The sequence below is a fragment of the Balaenoptera musculus genome, chromosome 10 (genome assembly GCF_009873245.2).
Source record: "Balaenoptera musculus isolate JJ_BM4_2016_0621 chromosome 10, mBalMus1.pri.v3, whole genome shotgun sequence".
NCBI lineage: Eukaryota > Metazoa > Chordata > Mammalia > Artiodactyla > Balaenopteridae > Balaenoptera > Balaenoptera musculus.
Genome location: NC_045794.1, coordinates 98,915,180 through 98,933,959, shown reverse-complemented (window position 1 = coordinate 98,933,959; position 18,780 = coordinate 98,915,180). Strand labels below are relative to the sequence as shown.

General features: G+C 46.0%; 1 protein-coding gene across 1 annotated transcript in view; it reads left to right on the top strand.

The window, feature by feature from the left end:
• EFCAB6 (EF-hand calcium binding domain 6) overlaps positions 1–18,780 on the top strand; it is a 256,527-nt gene that overhangs the window by 179,929 nt on the left and 57,818 nt on the right. Inside the window, exon 22 of the mRNA XM_036864665.1 lies at positions 11,661–11,779. Coding sequence (XP_036720560.1) covers positions 11,661–11,779 — 119 coding nt within the window. The remainder of the gene's footprint in view (positions 1–11,660; positions 11,780–18,780) is intronic.

The following is an 18,780-nucleotide window of genomic DNA, read 5'->3' as shown; positions in this document are numbered from 1 at the left end:
TTAAAAAGTATTTTAAAAAGTACTTAAAAAGATGTGAAGTCCCGCTTTTAAGTCCTGTTAAGCACCCGGGCTGCCTCACAGCCTTGACTGTGCCAGCCCAGGCCGGCAAATCACACCGACCGAGGCCGGGCCAGCCTTCCAGAGCAGTCCTTTGGGTCGAGGAGTGCAGGGCAAGCTGTGGATTGTAAGCAGCGGCCACACAGGACACAGCGGCGCCAGCCGGGGAGAGGGCAGAGCCCGCCACCTGACCGCCTCCCCGCGTGCCCGCCTCATCCCCGCTTCTCTCTGCCTTCAAACTCCCTCAAACCTATTTAAGAAAAAGCCCCTTCTCCCCAGCGTGCCTCCCCTCTCAGCTGCCCCGCCCTCCTTCCCCTCATGGGAGCAGCCCGCCCTGTGGTCGGACTCCAGGGACTCCCGAGGGCCACGTCCAGGGCCCTTCACAGCTTCATCCGACCCCGCTTTGACTTAGCACAGACTCACTGTGCAGGGGTTTGTGCCCCGGGTTCAGTGGTAACCAAGGCCTGTCTGCTCCCGCCTGGCGGAGCTCACGTGCCAGGGGAGGTGACAGATTATTAACAAAGCAGATGGGCGCTGAAAGGAGCAGGCCTCTGGGAGTGGCCAGAGGCTGTGGAGGTCTTTGTTTCTGCCTTGTTCAGACCATCCTTCCTGAAACGCCTCCACCCCCGGCTCCACGACACCCTGCAGGGCCCCCTCCCCTCCTGTCCCGGCCTCCTGGCTGGGTGACGTCCTCCCCGTCCGTGTGGGCTCTCACTCCACCTCGATTCCACGGCCTCTCGTAGCCACCTTCATCCTTGATGTCGTGCGGGACCCCAAACTATGTGTGGAGGAGGCGTGGGGACCCCAGGGCGCTGTGCTGCTAAACCAGGAGCCTTGCGTCTATCGGCGGAGACCTCCTGCATCTCTCCTAGGACTGAGCCTGGCGGGGAGAGGACGCGCTTTGTCCAGAATAGAGCATCGTGTCACCTCACTGGCCCCCACAGGACTAAATGATCCTGCGCGTGTGGATATCTCTGCCACTCTCTCAGTTTGTTTTGACTAAAGCACTGAAGGGATTAGTTCTGAATTCTAAACCGGCAGCAAGTATAATACCTAAATAAGATCAGCAGTATTCCCACCGGATCAACTGGTGATGAGACAGGTGTTCTCACTCGGTGCTCCCATCCCCGCTCGTCACTTCCGCGTCCCAGCGTTTAGAGATGGTGAAGGTGACCAAAGGTGTGGAGTCTCCCTTCTGCCGCATTTCTGTTGGGAGTTCGCCAAACAGGACCTGCTAATATCCAAAAGGATGTATTCTCCAGTAAAACCGCGTTTGAACTTGAACAAGGCTTCAGCGTTTAGTCATCTAGTGACCTTCACATAGAGTCACGGGCTCCCCGCTCCGCCATGCGCTGCTGGGGGCACCTCCAGCTGCACTCTCAGAAGTACGTAGGAGTCGTCCCATGTGGGGGCAGCTTAATATGCTCGTTGCTATTTAGGTGTTTTTGGAAAATAAGTTCATTGGTTTCTTCAGCAAACATTATTATGAGCTAACTGTGTAAGGTACTAAAGACACAATGACAAAAAAAATAAAGACATGGTCTCTGCCCCCAAGAGACTTGTGGTGTAAACACCAATGGGAACTCTGAAGAATGATGTGTGTTACAATGGAAGTGGCTTGCGTATAATGGGGTACCCGAGAAGAGGTCGCTTGAAAGATGAGCAGGTGTTGGACTGGGGAGGTGCTGGGGAGGTGGAGGATACCGGGACTGAACCAAGGCAAACACGTGTGGGATTGACCGGCACGGTGGGGAGTACAAAGAGTTCAGCAGGGATGTGTCAGACCTAGGGGTCAGAGCAGGTGGTTTTCAGTGCGAGGCAATGGGCGGATCACAGCAGGCTGTACGTGCTTTAGCTTTTTAAAAGTTGCAATAAAATGCACATAACATAAAATTTACCATCTCAACCATTTTTAAGTGTACCAGTTCAGCGGTATGAAGTACATTCACACCGTTGTGCTATGTGCTCTAAGTTTTTAATGGGGCTTCGAAATCCTCCAGGCCTAACTTTTTTAAGCTTAATTGTTTTTTAATTTGTGACGCTACAGTAGAATATAAAAATAATATATGTATATAACTGTATATATGATATGTATGTATATATGTACATTTAACATACATGTTTTATAATATGTATGTATTATATGTATAACGTATATGCGTAGTTTAAATAAGTGTGTATAATGTGTAGTCACCGTGTATCCCAGATTGTACACCACCATGTAACCACCATCCAGATGAAGGAATAGAATATTAACAGTATCTTAGACCAGGGAGCTACGCTTTTTCTGTGAAGGGCAAGACAGTAAATATTTTCGGCATTGTGGGTCACAGGGCTCTGCTGGGACTCTCAGACGTCTTACTTTCTTCCCCTCCACTAGATGTGTAGCAGTAGCTCGTTGCTGCTTTAATTAGCATTTGTTGTTTACTAATGAAATTGGGCATCTTTTCATTTGTTTATTCATTAGTCAGTTTTCTTTATCTGCGAAGTGCCTGCTTGAGACTTTTTTACAGTTTTCACACTGGCTTGTCTGTCTTTCTTTCCTTGGTCAGTGGGAACGCTTACTTTGGTTTGGCCAGTAGACTTTTGTATGTGGTAAGTGATGCAGATATCTTCTCTCAGTTTGTGTTCAGTCTTCACCCTTTAAAAAAAAATTTAATTTAATTTTTCTTCCAGTTTATTGAGATATAATTGACATACAGCACCATACAAGTTTAAGGTGTATGGCATAATTATTTGACTTACGTATACTGTGAAATGATTATCACAATAAGTTTAGTGAATGTCTATCATCTCATATAAATATGAAATTAAAGAAATAGAAAAAAATGTTGTGTGTGATGAGAATTCTTAGGTTTTACTCTCTTAACTTTCGTATATAACATACAGATGTGTTATATATTATATATATGTTATACATACAACTGTGTTCATTATATTCAGCTGTACTCATGATATTTATCATGTTGAACATTACATCCCTAGTACTTATTTATCTTAGAACCGGAAGTTTGTAGTACCTGTTGACCACCTTCATCCAATTCCCTCTCCCCGCACCCCTTGCTTTTGGTAATCACAAATCTGATCTCTTTTTCTAGGAATTGTTTGTATGCTTGTTTGTTTGTTTTTAGAGTATAATTGACTAAAACATTATGTTCGTTCCTGTTACACAACGTAGTGATTTTTCTTTTGTTCATTTCAAAATGATCACCAGGATAAGTCTAGTTATTATGTGTCACCACAAAGATACTACTTAGTTATTGACTGTATTCCCCACACTGTAGCTTTTATACCTGTGACTCATTTATTTTGCAACTGGAAGTTTGTACTGCTTAATTGCCCTCACCTATTTCTTTCCTCCTCCCAGCCCCCTCTTCTCTGGTAACCACCTGTTTGTTCTTTGCATCTATAACTCTGTTTCTGTTTTGTTCTGTTTGTTCATTTGTTGTATTTTTTAGATGCCACATAGAAGTAAAGCCATACAGTATCTGTCTTTCCCTGTCTGACTTCTTTCATTTGGCATAATGCTTCTAGGTCCATCCATGTTGTCACAAATTGCAAGATTTCGTTCTTTTTTATGGCTGAGTAATATTCCATTGTATATATGTGTATATACCACATCTTCTTTATCCATTCATCTATTAGTGGATACTTAAGTTGCTTCCATATCTTGGCTATTGTACATTATGCTGCAACTCCAGTTTTTAATGAAGTTGTTTGGTTTTTTGGTGTTGAGTTCTGTGAGTTCTTTGTATATTTTGGATTAACCCCTTATAAGAATATATCATTTGCAGATATCGTCTCCAATTCAGTAAGTGGCTTTTTGTTTTCTTGATAGTTTCCTTTGCTGTGTGCAAAGGCTTTTGAGTTTGATGTAGTCCCATTTGTTTATTTTTGCTTTTGTTCCCCTTGCCTGAGGAGACGTATCCAAAAAAACACTACTACGATGGATGCCAGAGTACTGCCTATGTTTTCTTCTGGAAGTTTTATGGTTTCAGGTCTTACAACTGATTAAATAGACTTTAATCTATTTATTCTGTTTATGGTGTGAGAGAGTACTCCAGTTTGAGTCTTTTGCATGTAGCTGTCCAGTTTTCCCAACACCATTTATTGATGAGGCTGTCTTTTTCCCATGGTATATTCTTGCCTCCTTTGTCATAGATTAATTGCCCATATAAGTGTGGGTTCATGTCTGGGCTCTCTATTCTGTTCCATTGATCTATGTGTCTGTTTTTGTGCCAGTAGGATACTGTTTTTATGATAGTAGCTTTGTAGTTTAGTTTGAAATCAGTTAGTGTGATACCTCCAGTTTTGTTCTTCTTTCTCAATACTGTTTTGGTTATTTGGAGTCTTTTGTGTTTCCATACAAATTTTTGAATTATTTGTTCTAGTTCTGTGAAAAATGCCAGTAGTATTTTGATAGGGATTGCATTGAATCTGTAGATTGCCTTGGGTAGTGTGGTCATTTTAACAATATTAATTCTTCCAACTTATGAACATGGTATATCTTTCCATCTGTTTGTGTCATCTTCCATTTTTTTCATCAGTATGTTATAATTTTCAGAATACGGGTCTTTTACCTCCTTAGATTTATTCCTAGATATATTATTCTTTTTGATATGATTTTCTTGATTTCTCTTTCTGATAGTTTATTATTAGTGTATAGAAATGCAACAGATTTCTATATATTAGTTTTGTATCCTGCAACTTTACCAAATTCATTGATGAGCTCTAGTAGTTTTTTGGTGGCATCTTTAGGATTTTTTACATATAGTATCATGTCATCTTTAAACAGTGATAGTTTTACTTCTTCCTTTCCAATTTGGATTCCTTTTCATTCTCTTTCTTGTCTGATAGCTGTGGCTAGGCCTTCCAGTACTATGTTGAATAAAAGTGGTGAGAGTGGATATCCTTGTCTTGTTCCTGATCTTAGAGGAAATGCTTTCAGCTTTTCACCATTGAGTGTGATGTTAGCTGTGGACTTATCATATATGGCCTTTATTATGTTGAGGTATGTTCCCTCTATACCCACTTTGTTGAGAGTTTTTATCATAAATGGGTGTTGAATTTTGTCAAAAGCTTTTTCTGCATCAATTGAAATGGTCATCTGATTTTTGTTTTTCAATGTGTTAATGTGGTGTATCACATTCATTGATTTGCAGATACTGAACCATCCTTGCATCCTTGGTAGAAATCCCACTTGATCATGGTGTATGATCTTTTTAATGTATTGTTGAATTTGGCTTGCTAATATTTTGTTGAGGATTTTTGCATATATGTTCATCAGTGATAGTGGCCTATAATTTTCTTTTTTTGTGATATCTTCGTCTGGTTTTGGCATCAGGGTAGTGCTGACCTCATAGAATGCGTTCATAAGCATTCCTTCTTCTGCAATTTCTTGAAAATTTTGAGAAAGACTGACAACTCTTCTCTAAATCTTTGGTAAAATTCACCTGTGAAGCCGTCTGCCCCTGGACTTTTGTTTTTAGGGAGTTCTTTTATTACTGATTCAACTTCATTACTGGCAATTGGTCTGTTCATATTTTCTATTTCTTCCCAGTTCAGTCTTGGGAGATTGTACATTTCTAGGAATTTGTCCACTTCTCCTAGGTTGTCCATATTATTGGCATATAATTGTTCATAGTAATCTCTTATGATCCTTTGTGTTTCTGTAGTGATGGTTGTAACTTCTCCTTTTTCATTTCTGACTTTATTGGTTTGGGCCCTCTCTCTTTTTCTCTTGATGAGTCTGGCTAAAGGTTTATCAATTGTGTTTATCTTTTCAAAGAACCAGCTCTTAGTTCCATTAATCTTTTCTATTGTGTTTTTAAGTCTGTATTTTATTTATTTCTGCTCTGGTCATTATGATTTCTTTCCTTCTATTAACTTTGGGTTTTGCTCCTCTTTTTCTAGTTCCTTTAGATGTAAGGTTGTGTTATGTATTTGAGATTTTTCTTTTTTCCCGAGATAGGCTTGTTTTGCTATAAACTTCCCTCTTGGAACTGCTTTTGCTGTGTCCCATAGATTTTGGGTCCTTGTATTTCCATTTTCTTTTGTCTTCAGGTATTTTTTTATTTCTTCTTTGATTGCTTTAGTGATCCATCGGTTGTTTAGTAGCATAGTGTTTAGTCTCTACATGTTTGTGATTTTTGCAATTTGTTCCTTACAGTTGATGTTTAGTCTCATAGTGCTGTGGTCAAAAAAAAAGCTTGATATGATTTTAGTTTTCTTAAATTTACTGAGACTTGTTTTGTGTCCTATCATGTGATCTGGAGAACATTCCATGTCCACTTGAAAAGAGTGTGTATTCTGCTGCTTTTTGATTCTCTCTCTCTATATATCAATTAGGTCCATCTGATCTAATGTGTCATTTAAAGCCAATGTTTCCTTATTCATTTTCTGTCTGGATGATCTGTCCATTGATGTTAGTGGGATATTAAAGTCCCCTACTATTATTGTGTTACTGTCTATTTCTCCCTTTTTGTCTGTTAATATTTGCTTTATGTATTTAGGTGCTTCTGTTTTGGGTGCATATATATTTAGAATTGTTATATCTTTTCTTTAGATTGATCTCTTGATCATTGCGTAATGTCCTTCTTTGTCTCTTGTTACAGTCTTTAAAGTCTATTTTATCTGATATAAGTATTGCTACCCTTGGTTTCTTTTCATTTTCATTTGCATGGAATATCTTTTTCCATCCCCTCACTTTCAGTGTGTGTGTGTCTTTAGAGGTGAAGTGAGTCTCTTGTAGACAGCATATATATGGGTCTTGTTTCTGTATCCATTCAGCCACTCTGTGTTTTTTGATGTAGCATTTAGTCTATTCACATTTAATATAAATACTGATAGGTATGTACTTATTGCCATTTTGTTAATTGTTTTGGGATCGTTTTTATAGTTCTTTTTTGTTCCTTTCTTCTTCTTTTGCTCTCTTCCATTGTGGTTTGATGACTATCTCTAGTGTTACATTTGGATTCCTTTTTTTTTTTTTCTGTGTGTCTATTATAGATCTTTTGTTTGTTGTTATTGTGAAGGTTATATAGCAATCTGTATATACATGTGATTATTTTAAGTTGCTGGGCTCTTAAGTTCAAATGTATTTTAACAATCCTGGCATTTTTACCCCCCACACACACTTGCTGTTTTTGACATCTTATTTTTCATCATTTTGTTTTGTGTATCCCTTAACTACTTTTTGTGGATATAGATGATTTTACTACTTTTGTCTTTTAACCTTCCTACTAGCTTTACATGTGGTTGATTTACTGCATTTACTGTATATTTGCCTTTACCAATGAACTTTTTTCTTTCATAATTTTCATGTTTCTAGTTGTGGCCTTTTTCTTTTTCACTTAGGGAAGTCCCTTTAACATTTCTTGTAAAGCTCGTTTGGTGGTGCTGAATTCTTTTAACTTTTGCTTGTCTGTAAAATTTTTTTGATCTGTCCATCAAGTCTGAATGAAAGCCTTGCTGGGTAGAGTATTCTTGGTTGTAGGTTTTCCCTTTTCATCACTTTAAACATATTGTGCCACTCCCTTCTATCTAGCCTGCAGAGTTTCTGCTGAAAAATTAGCTGATGGCCTTATGGGAATTCCTTGTATGTAGCTTGTTGCTTTTTCCTTGCTGCTTTTAATATTCTTTCCTTATCTTTAATTGTTGCCATTTTAATTACAATGTGTTTTGCTTTGATCCTCTTTGCATTGATCCTGTTTGGTACTCTCTGTGATTCCTGTACCTGGATGTCTGTTTCCTTTCCCAGGTTAGGGAAGTTTTCAGCTATTATGTCTTCAAATATGTTCTCTGCCCGTTTCTCTGTCTCTTCTCCTTATGGGATTCCTATAATGCGAATGTTGTTACATTGATGTTGTCCCAGAGGTCTCTTAAACTGTCCTCATTTCTTTTTATTCTTTTTTTCTGTTCTGTTTCAGTGATTTCCACTACTCTGTCTTCCAGCTCACTGATCTGTTCCTCTGTATCATCTAATATGTTGATTCCTTTTAGTGTGTTTTTTATTTATGTTATTTTTTATTCCTTTTAGTGTGTGTTAATTATTGTATTCTTCAGCTCTCTTTTGTTCTTCTTTATATCTTCTAACCCTGTTAAACTTCTCACTGTGTTTATCCATTCTTCTCCTGATTTCTTTGAGCTTCTTTACAATCATCGTTTCAAACTCTATTGGGTAGGTTGCCTATCTCCACTTTACTTAGTTCTCCTGGGGTTTTATCTTGTTCCTTCATTTGGAATATATTCCTCTGTTGCCTTATTTTGCCTAATTTGCTGCTTTTACTTCTATGTATTTGGTAGGTTGGTTATGTTTCCTGACCTTGGAGAAGTAGCCTCTTGTAGGAGACACCCTATGCATCCCAGCAGCACACTCCCCTCTGGTCACCAGAGCTATATGCTCTAGGGGTGCCACCTATGTGGGCTGTGTGGCTCCTCCTGTTGTGTCAGGCTGACTGCTGTGGGTGGTCTGGTAGGCATGGCTGGCCCACAGTCCGGTTGGTTGCCAGGCTCTGCCTTGTGCAGAGGCCACTGGCTGCTGGTGGGCGGGGCCAGGTCATGAGACTTCTGACTACAGGGCCCCAGGGGTCCCAGGGCTAGTGCTGGCCCACTGGTAGGCAAAGCCAGGTTCTGGGGTGGGTGGTTGCAGGGCTGGGTGTCCTGGATCTAGTGTCAGCCTGCTGGTAGGAAGGGCTAATACCTGACACAGCTGGCTGCAGGGTCTGGCGTGTCCTAAAGCTGCTGTTGGCCCACTGGTGGTTGGGGCTGGATCCTGAGGCAGCTCTCTGTGGGGTCCAAGGTGTCTTGCAGCTGGTTTCAGCCCACCTAGTGGGTGGGGCTAGATCCCAGGGTGGCTGTCTGAAGAGCTGTGGTGGTCCTGGGGCTGGTGGGTGGGGTCAGGAACCAGGGTGTCCTGGGGCTTTTGCTCACCCACTGGTGGGTAAGGCTGATCCTGGGGCTAGTGCTGGCTCACTGGTGGGTGGAGCCAGGTCTCAGGATCTCTGGCTTCAAGGCCCTGGGGGTGCTGGAGTGGATGTTTCAGCCTGCTGGTGGTCAGGGCCAGGGCCCTGGGGGTCCTGGGGCTGATGCCTATCCACTCATGGTGAGGCTGGTCCCAGAGCTCGTGCCAGTACACTGGTATGTGGGGATGAGTCCTGGACCCTGTGGTGGGCTCAGGGTGTCTTAAGGCAGCAGGCCTGCTGGTGAGAGGGGCTGTGTCTCTGCCCAGCTGCTTGCTTGTCCTGAGACGTCCCAGTACTGGTGCTGACAGGCTGGTGGGCAGGCCAGGTTCCAGCATTAATAAGATAGAGGGAGGATTCCAGAATGCCGTTTGCCAATCCCAGTGTCCACGTGGTAGAACAAGCTCCCCCAAAATGGTTGCCACCAGTGTCTATGTCCCCAGGGCAAGCCCCAGGTGCCTTCTGTTTCTCTAAGAGGCTTTCCAAGATCAGCAGGTGGGTCTGGCACAGGCTCCTTTCAAATTACTGTTTCTACCCTGGGGCCCGGAGCATGTGAGATTTTGTGTGCACCCTTTAGGAGTGGAGTTTCTATTTCCCACAGCCCTCTGGTACTCCCGAGAGTAAGCCCTGCTGACCTTCAAAGCCAAATGTTCTGGGGGCTCATCTTCCCAGCGCAGGAATCCCAGGCTGGGGAGCCCAGTGTGGGGCACAGACCCCTTGCTTCTTGGGGAGAACCTCTGCAATTGTAATTATCCTCCCGTTTGTGGGTTGCCAGGGGTATGGGTCTTGACTATACCATGACTCTGTGGTCTCATTGTGGTTCCTTCTTTATATCGGTAGTTGCAGAAGCTCTTTTCTGCTAGTCTTCTGGTTTTTCTCATCAATAGTTTCTCTGTTAATAGCTGTAATTTTGGTGTGTCCATGGGAGGAGGTGAGCTCAGGGTCTTCCTAACTCCACCATCATGGCCACACCCTCTCCTCTTTTCACCCTCTTTATGTGATACCTTTCGATAAATACAAGTTCTTTGTTTAACGTAGTCACATTTTTAACTACTCTCTAAAGTTCTTGTTGAAGAAACCCCGCCCTGAAGTCATGGAGATATCCTCCTGTGATCTCCCTAGCAGCTTCACAGCCTCACCTTTCACATTCAGGTCTTGACATCAGCAGTGGAAGTGTCATGTGTCTTGGTGTGGGGATCCAATTCCATCTTCCGTATGGAGATCAGTTGTCCTGGCACCACTCATTGCAAAGTCCATCTTCTCCCCCACTGGTCTGCAGCATCACCACTGTCCTGCGTCAGTGCCCATGGGTGTTTCTGGGCTCCTCCTTCTGGTTCGTTGGTCAGTTTGTCTATCTTGGCACCAATACCACATCTTTAGAGTCCCCATAACTTAGTAAGACATCTTAATTAGCTGGTCGGCAAGTCCTGCCTCCTTGTTCTCTGAGAGTTTTTGAATCAGTTTGTCAAGTTCCACAAAGAAAAAAAAACTATTGGGATGTTTGGCAAGAAATGACATCTCTACTACATGGAGCCTTCCAATTAATGAACACATTGTATCGCCATTTATTTTGATCTTTTTAAATATCTTTCAAAAAAGTTTTAGACATTGCTGTGTAGAAGTCTTACAATCATTTATAAGATTTATTCCTCAAACTTTCTATTTTTGATGCTACTGTAAATGTTATTTTTTTTAATTCATTTTCCATGTCTGAAATATAAAAATGTGGATGATTTTACATATTGATATAGAATCCAGATTTCTTGCCAAAGCCTCTTAGTGTAATAATTTATTTATGGATTCCTTGTATTCTTATATATACGGTCATGTCATTTGTGAATAAATGACAATTGTATTTCTCCCTGCCCTGTTGTTACACCTTTTAACACCTTGCCTAACTACACTGGCGGGCATCTCCAGTACAATGATGAATAGAGGGCGATAGAGATATTCTTGCCTGGTTCCTTCCTGATCTTACAGGGAATGTTTCGTGGTTTCACCGTTAGGTATGATGCTCGCAGAGGACTTGGGAGATGGACCCACTGTGTCTCCCTCACAGTGTATTAGAAGGAGGAGCGAATGAGCTATTGTTTGGAAACAATTTAAGACAGAGCAGAGCGCCCTGTGCTACCTGCTCTTCTAGTCTGTGCTGACAAATCCCCAGATGCCTTTTGCACCCCTCGGGGATATTACAATGGTACCGTACCATCTTCTCACAACAACCAGTCTCACGTCCCTCATTTCCCCTCTGACAGCCAGCCGGGCAGCCAAATTCGCTGCGTCGTGGAGATGACAACCTCAAGCAGTGTGGGCTACGCCTCATTTCCCAGGCTCTGGTTGACTCTTATTTCTAATAGTGTTTGATCCCAAGTTGTTGGTCAGAGGAGAATCCAAGCTACACACCTGAGACCACTCATTACCCAGAAATAAGCCCCTTCTAGGATGTTAACACTTGTTCGTGTTTTGCTCGATCACCTTCTTTAGAGGAATGGGGAGGATATCTAGGACATAGATTAAAAGGTTTTTAAGCAGGAGGAATGGGAGAAAAATGTCTTAGACTGTTCCAGATACTGACTATTGAAAAGCCTGTATACTGTCTGAGCAATTTTGTATGTTACTAAATGCCGCCTTGGAATATTGCAGAATTTTATCAAAACCGACAATGAGGGCAACGGCATTCTTCGACGACGGGATATAAAGAACGCGCTGTACAGCTTTGATATTCCCCTCACACCCAGAGAATGTGAGAAGCTTTGGATGAGGTGAGTGGTATCTGAAGACTGGCTTTTCATTCCGGACGGCCAAATTCAGCACCAGGCTTTCGTCACTCCTCAGGGGTCAGGTGGGACCAGGAATGGTTTTCCTATGGTTGTATCTGTCCTGTTCCCCCGTAGAAAGAAGCCTTGGCCAACAGCCTGGCCTTCAGGAACACGGGGAGCCAGGTAAACACTTGTCACCAATATTAAATATTACACTTGAGAGTTTTGCATTTCCAAGGAACCAGGAGTTCAACCACATCCTTTTACTGTTTCAGAGAACTAAGTCCTTCCCCAAAGACTTAACTCTAATACAAGTAGCTCAGCAGACAGATCTGCAATGGGTAAAGGGAAAAGTGGTCTCTCCCCATCACCTAAAGATGGAAATCAATGTTGCACAACTGTTTTATAGATCAGTAATTTGCTGGAAGAAAATCACCAAAGTTTTGGTCACTTGGAGTGGTTTCCCGAGGGTGTCTTAAACTGAAAATAGAACCTAATATTGACTACATTTTTCAAAATGTGCTTTAGATTTAGCTGTTTTTGAACCAGGCCCCCAGTTACAACATTCCCTGTGTAGATGTTTAAGTTTCAAGGTGCACTAACAATGCGGTCCATTTCCAAGTTCCAGATCTGTCTTTGAATTACTTCCTTCTTCATTATATGTTAGCTGCCACTTGCATCCCCCCAGGATCATTCCCCAATATTGCATGCCCTCTCAGAGGCAAGCCCATGGAGCAGTTCATGTAGTATTTCAGCTTTTCATCTGTTCAAAGGGGAAAGCTGCAATGTTGGCCGAGTTTAGAATTAGGTGGGCTGTTTTGTGTCTAATTTAGAAAAGCAACTTGAAGTTCTTACAAAATCCTTGTTTTTTTGTTTTTTTTTTTAAGATCAGTTCCAACTCAGGGACAATTTGGTCTCCCTACCCATTTTCTCTTTTGATGGACTAGATGAGTGGGTCCATCTGAGTAATCAGAAGATGGGGTGCAGCGGCCAAATGTGTGGTGCTCTCACCACGTAGACCTTTGGATGATGCGGAGGTGACTGTGATCCTGATGCTCGGGGAGCTGTCGGGGGGCAGGAAGCATTCACCCCAATACCAGGGTGCAGAGTCACCTGTTATAAATGCCAGAGGAGGGACATGTCGAGCAGAAAGGGAGACAAAAGTAGGGGTGCTGGGGGCCGTGGAAGAGCAGGAGGCTGTCACGGTGGGAGAGAAGTTGAAATTGTTCCAAAGGTCCAGACGGGGCAGGAGGGCTGCCTGACCCACGGGGCAGGAGGACGGGTGAGGCGTTCTCCAAGCAGTGCCTGGGCTCCAGGCTGAGAAAGGAAAGGCGAGGCTGATCACCTGGCCGCAGTCCTCCCTTTCTGGCCGTATTAACGAGACGTTCGGAAACAAGGAAATGCGATGTGGATCAAGCCATGCTTTAGGAAGGCTAGTCAGGAAGCAGTTCAGGGAAGGGGTTGGTGGGGTGTGGGCATCGGGAGACTGTGGTCTCCGTCAGGGGGGGATGGGACGAGCCCTGGAGCTGGGTGCAAGCTGCAAGGATGAGGGGTGTAGGAGGCAGGTGTCCCCGTGAGGGTTCCCGTGTGGAAGGAGAGCACGCGTAGCCCCCTTCCCGATGGGGGACAGAGCAAGGTTCCATGTTCACGGGAGGGAGACACTCACTGTTGCTTTTGGCTCAAGTTTCTTTATACGTGTATTAACATGATTCAATACACAAATATGTACCCTGTGCTGAAAACTGTTTGAGATGAGAATCTCATCTACTTTTGTTTAGCCGGCTGTTTGCCGCGGATGGTGAGTGGTTGAGAGCTCTGCAGCCAGACGTGCCTCCACGCCTGATAGCTGTGTGGCCCCTGTCAAGTCACTTAACTTCTCTGTGCCTCACTCTGCCCCGCTCAGTTAGCTCAAGTGCTGTATGGATCCGGGCAGGCTGGCTGCGGTAACAAACAAGGCCAACATCCCAGGGGCTTGCCCCATAATGGTGTCACAATTTAGTGTGGGTGTTGGGGAGCTGTGCTCACAGTCATTCAGGGACCAGGAGTCCCACCATCCCTGGATCCTATGTGTCTACCAGCAGAGAAGGGAACAGAGCACAGAGGACCCTCTGGTCAGCTTTGTGAGGACCAGGCCTGGAAACACGGCCGTCACTTTGCCCAGATTCTTTTGGCTAGAATCCCCTGACGGCTGCACCCCTGCCAGGGAGGCTGGGGGGCCAGAAGTCTGAAGGGGGAGGATTGCGCTGCTACTCAGAGGCCAGGAGGCTGCTGCCCCCCGGGCTGGAAGAGCAAGGGGGGAGGTCACACAGAGATAAGGGAGCAGCTCCCCACCAGCGACTGCAGGCCAAAGGGGAGACGGTATTTTTGGGGGACCAGGAAGTTGCCTCCACTCCTGATGCTGTCTCGGAATCTGCGGGAGCCTCGACTGCTGTGCTGAGCGGGAGCTACGGAGCCATGACACGAGATCCCCTGGGAACAGCCTGGCCCTGCCCTCTTCCCACCTCCAAGGGCACAGCTCCCTGGGCGCAGCCGGGGGGCAGCTGGGAAGATGTGCAAAGGGCAAGCGCGGGGTCGAGAGCCACCAGATGAACGCCCAGCCAAAGGGCAAAGGGTGTGTCACATTCCAGGGCTGCGGGGTCACCTGGGTGGCCCGGCAGAAGGGGAGGCTGCACATCAGCGGAGCCACATCGTGACGGGCAGGACAAGGTGGGGACCCCACCCTGACGGCCAGGTGTTTAGTGGGGAAAGATGGAGGCAGGCCCACGTTCTAGAAAGATCACTCTGGCCACGGGGAGGAGGATGAATTGCCGGAGACGGGGAGGGAGGCACAGAGGTGAATTCAGGGCTGTCTCGGTGTTCTAAGCGAGAGGATGGGGTGACCTTCCCTGGGTGGTGCCTGGAGGACTGGGACAGAAGTGACAGGTGTGAGAGCGATTTAGGAAGTGAAAATTCACCTTTAGCAGCCTGGAAAGAGGCTGAGGGATGAGGTAAGATGCTCCTTGGATTTGTCTGATAAGCATGCGCAGAAATCAGGAGGACACCCTGAGGTGGCCGAGTAACCCGTAGCTGAGGGCTGTGCTCTGAGGGGCCCTGCACCCTGGCCCATGGTGCCTGGACTGAGCTGTGTGACCTTGGGCCAGTGGCTCACCTTCTCTGAGCTTCAGTCATCTCTCCAATGAGATGGCAATGGGGACCAAATGATATAAAGAGGGTACCTGGCATAGATAAACATAAAAATTAGTAGCAAAAAGATCATATAGATTTGAAATTATTTTCTGATTACAATATTAATGCACACTCATTTTAGAAGACTCAGAAAATCCAGAGAAGCATAAAGGAAAAGAAAAGACAACAGCAAGAAAGCAGCCATACCCCACTCAGCAGAGATGATAAACTTGGTGGTGTGGTTTTTTTCATCCATTTTCTAGGCGTTTCCATGATCTCCGTTAGCCGTCCTCACCCTCATTCCACCTCCTGGCCTGCTCCTCTCAATGGCTCAGCGTTTGCTGACCCTGATTCACCCTGGTCCACTCCCTCCAAGTCCCCGCCTGCCTTAGAAGCAGGAGGGGTAGGCGGCAAGGTGGTGGCCAGCGCCAGGCTGTGCAGGCACCAGGAGCCTCCTGCAGCTGCCCGTACAGGGGGAGGGGCATTCTCCCACCCAGCGGGAGTGACAGGGACCCCCGGCAAGGCAGGGAGCAGCTGGGGCCAACGTGACACACTCTGCCAGCTCCCGGAGTCTGCTAGTGAGAAGAGGAAAGCCCCTGCCAAAATTGGGTAGCTGGAAGTGAGTAGGAAAATAACGTTCAGCTCTTTCGAAAACACAGAATTAGAAACTAGGGAGAATACAGACAAAAAATTGTCCGCATCCATTGTTCACTCAGCATTTCTGACGCACCTGCGCAGTGCACTCCTTCAGAGCTTCGGGTTATTCTGGCAGGTGTCGTTTACGCTGGAAGTAAATTAGTGCGTTAACTCCCAAATCTCAGTGACCTGGCACGTGGATGCTTAGTTCTTATTCACACAAAGTCTAGCATGTCTAGCGGCTCTTCTGGACAGTTCTCTTCCAAGTGGTGATTCGGGATCTGGCTTCCAGTTGTGGCTTCATCCCTCAGCAGGGTCCCCCGGGACCTGCAGAGCACAGGACCACACACGGGCTTTGGCGGGCTTCGGCCCAGAAGGACACGCTTCTGCCCACAGCCCGTGGCCCAGGGCCAGGCTGCGGCCCCAGCTAACTGCACAGGGGCGGACAGAGTGGGGAGCACGTGCGTGTAAAGCGAGCCTGGCTCACCGAGGGTTAAACAACACAACCGTCAAGCCTGAAGGAGGCCGTTGTGAAAGGAAACCTGGTAACTGAAGCCAGGCAGGACCTTTTAGCACGAGATTTCAGGAGCAATGCGTTTGGTTTTGGAGAGACTGCCGAGAATAAATTACAAGATGAAAGTGCATCCATCCATCCATTCATTCATTCATCGGAGCAATCATCAAGCAGGATTTTCTTGAAACTTTCTAAGTTGCAAGCCCTGTGCTAGATTCTGGGGTTCCAGAGATGAAGGCAGCCTCCACCCTCAGGTTGCTCACGACTCGGCCGGTTAGACAGCAGCTGCATGCCAGGAGGGAGAGGCTGGCAGCCCGGGGTGTGGGTGTTCAGAGAGAGACCCCCAGGCAGTGCAATGCCTGAGTTGAATCTTAAGAAACAGTCATTAGCCAGAGGTGGGGAAAGGGGGTCCTGGTGAGCAGAGAGGCCCAGAGCCGGGGGAGTGGGAGGTCCCCGGGATGGAAGAGGAAGGTTGCTGCTTCCATCAGCAGAGCCTGAGACCCAGAGCCTGCCGGGCACAGGGCACCCCAGGACCAGGGCCCTGGGGGGCACGCCCTTCGGGGGCGCTCAGTGTTCTGAAGCCCCTTCTGTAGGCTCGTTTCATTGGGTAGAACTCCGCTCTTTTAGATCTAAAACCAACTTTGCTGAAAAACTATGAAGCCAGTGTATTATAAAAACGCACAGACGACTCAGGTAGGACAGCAGCAGCCTGGGAAACTTGCGTATAGATGCCAGTCGTGTACAACCAGCTGATCACACAGACCTGGCAGAATGTTCGGGAGATAATTAATGCCCAATTTATGCACATTTCTTGTTTGGGTAGGTAAGTTGTATGTTAGTATTCCAACATAAAAGGCAAAGACTATTAAAAAGTCCCTGTGTCATGTGCATCGGCCCACGGGAAGACATATGACTCTCGGTTAACGTGAAGCTGGGTCAGCTCTGTTGCGTCAACCAAGGCAGCGTCTAGAGAGAACCTACCCCGTGCCATGCTGGTGGAACACCTGGACAAGGAGAGCCTCTGGGTGGGAAAGGATTTGAAAAGGTTGAAGGAACAGTTCAGAAAAGAGGATCGAATGGGACGTGATGGTCGGGGATGAGTTAGAAGAGCTGCTCACGAAGGAGGGACCAGCCGGACAGGCCCTTAGCTCCGCATAAAGGATGTCTTCGTGACTAACATCGTCTAGAACTCCACTGGGCAGTCCCTGAAGAAGTGGGTTTCCCATCTCTGGCGTGGCTTCATCCAAGGCCAGACAGCCGCTTATTGGGGAGCATAGGGGCGGGATTGTGGCCCTGGATGGGGATGGAGCCCGTGGTGTCTAATCTGTGGCTCCACCAGGACTGGCTGAATGTGCCATTGGGCACTGCCCCCTTAGGCAGCCGGACATTCTGTGCTCTGTAGGGCAGCTCTCTGAGCCATCAGACCATCCTCACAGATGGTCCCCGAGAGAATCCCTCTGTCCGAGCTGCATAAGGACCACGTCTCCCTCTGCTGCGGGCCTGGGTCGTCAGTGGGGCTTGCACCAGACCCTCTAAATCTGGGGTCAGTGGTGCTGGAAGATTATTCTGTCATTTATGTAAGAATCAAGTGCTAAACTGAGCATGAAAGAGTAAGACTTTCTCAGCACAGCAGTCGATGTGAACATATTCAGATCATGTGTACAACCAAATTGCTGTGTGTACAATAGATGGGCAGAGTAATCTGATTATATCATAAATTAGTGGCCATTGCCATATGCAAATGTGAGTTTTTATGGGTCCTCTGTTTATGTGCACATTTTTCCTGGCACATCTGTTGCCGAACCCTTTTAAAATTCAACCTTTACAGGCAAGTTGATTTTTTTTAATGTGACACAAAGGATTATATGATGAAGGGTGAGGTTATGTAAGCTGAATTAACTCTCTTATTATTCACATTCATAACAATATTTTAGTTGCAATTGTGCAATCTGGTCTTCTGTTCCTTGGAGATGCGAATAGAATGTTTATGGTCTTTATTAATGAAGTAATTAAGAAGTGTCTTTTCATTCAGTTCAAGTGTCACGACTGAGAATTTGTTGTTGGGAATCTCGTGAACGTTGCCCACGGGGATGGCAGGCCTTCCTTAGGGACACGTGCCCTTCATGTTCATTGCTCAGCAGCCAGCTATTGATAAGGAAGTTTTGCGAGGCGTGTTGCTGGGAACTGTGGGTTCGCCCATCAAGATAAACGAGGCATGGTTTCTCCTCGAGAAACCCACCATGGAGCAGGGAGGGAAGACCCGGACTGAAGCGGGGGAAGCAGAGGTGGGATGTGGTTGAGCCTTTGGGTGGCGAATAGCAGCGACAAACACCAGACCCTGGTCCCAGCCTCTACCTGCACTCACTCCGCTCCCCGGTCCTCACCACAGGCTACAGGGATCCAGGGGAGGCGGAGATACAGTGCTTTTGCCTCAGGACGAGAGAGGGTCCCAGAAGAGGCGCCCTGCTGGCCAGGTCTTGCTTGTCAGGCGGGTGGTCTGTGCACGTTCTCTCAGGAGCCCCCCTGTAGGGGTGGGGAGCCCCCTTGGGGAGCTTTCTTCTAGGGGTGTCTTTATAGAGTTGCATCACAGCAGCACTCTGGTGGCATCAGGCTGGCCACAGGCCTGATGCAGCTCAGAGAAAGACCCACGGCCCTGGGATCGCCCTAGGAGCTCAAGAAATGGCAACCC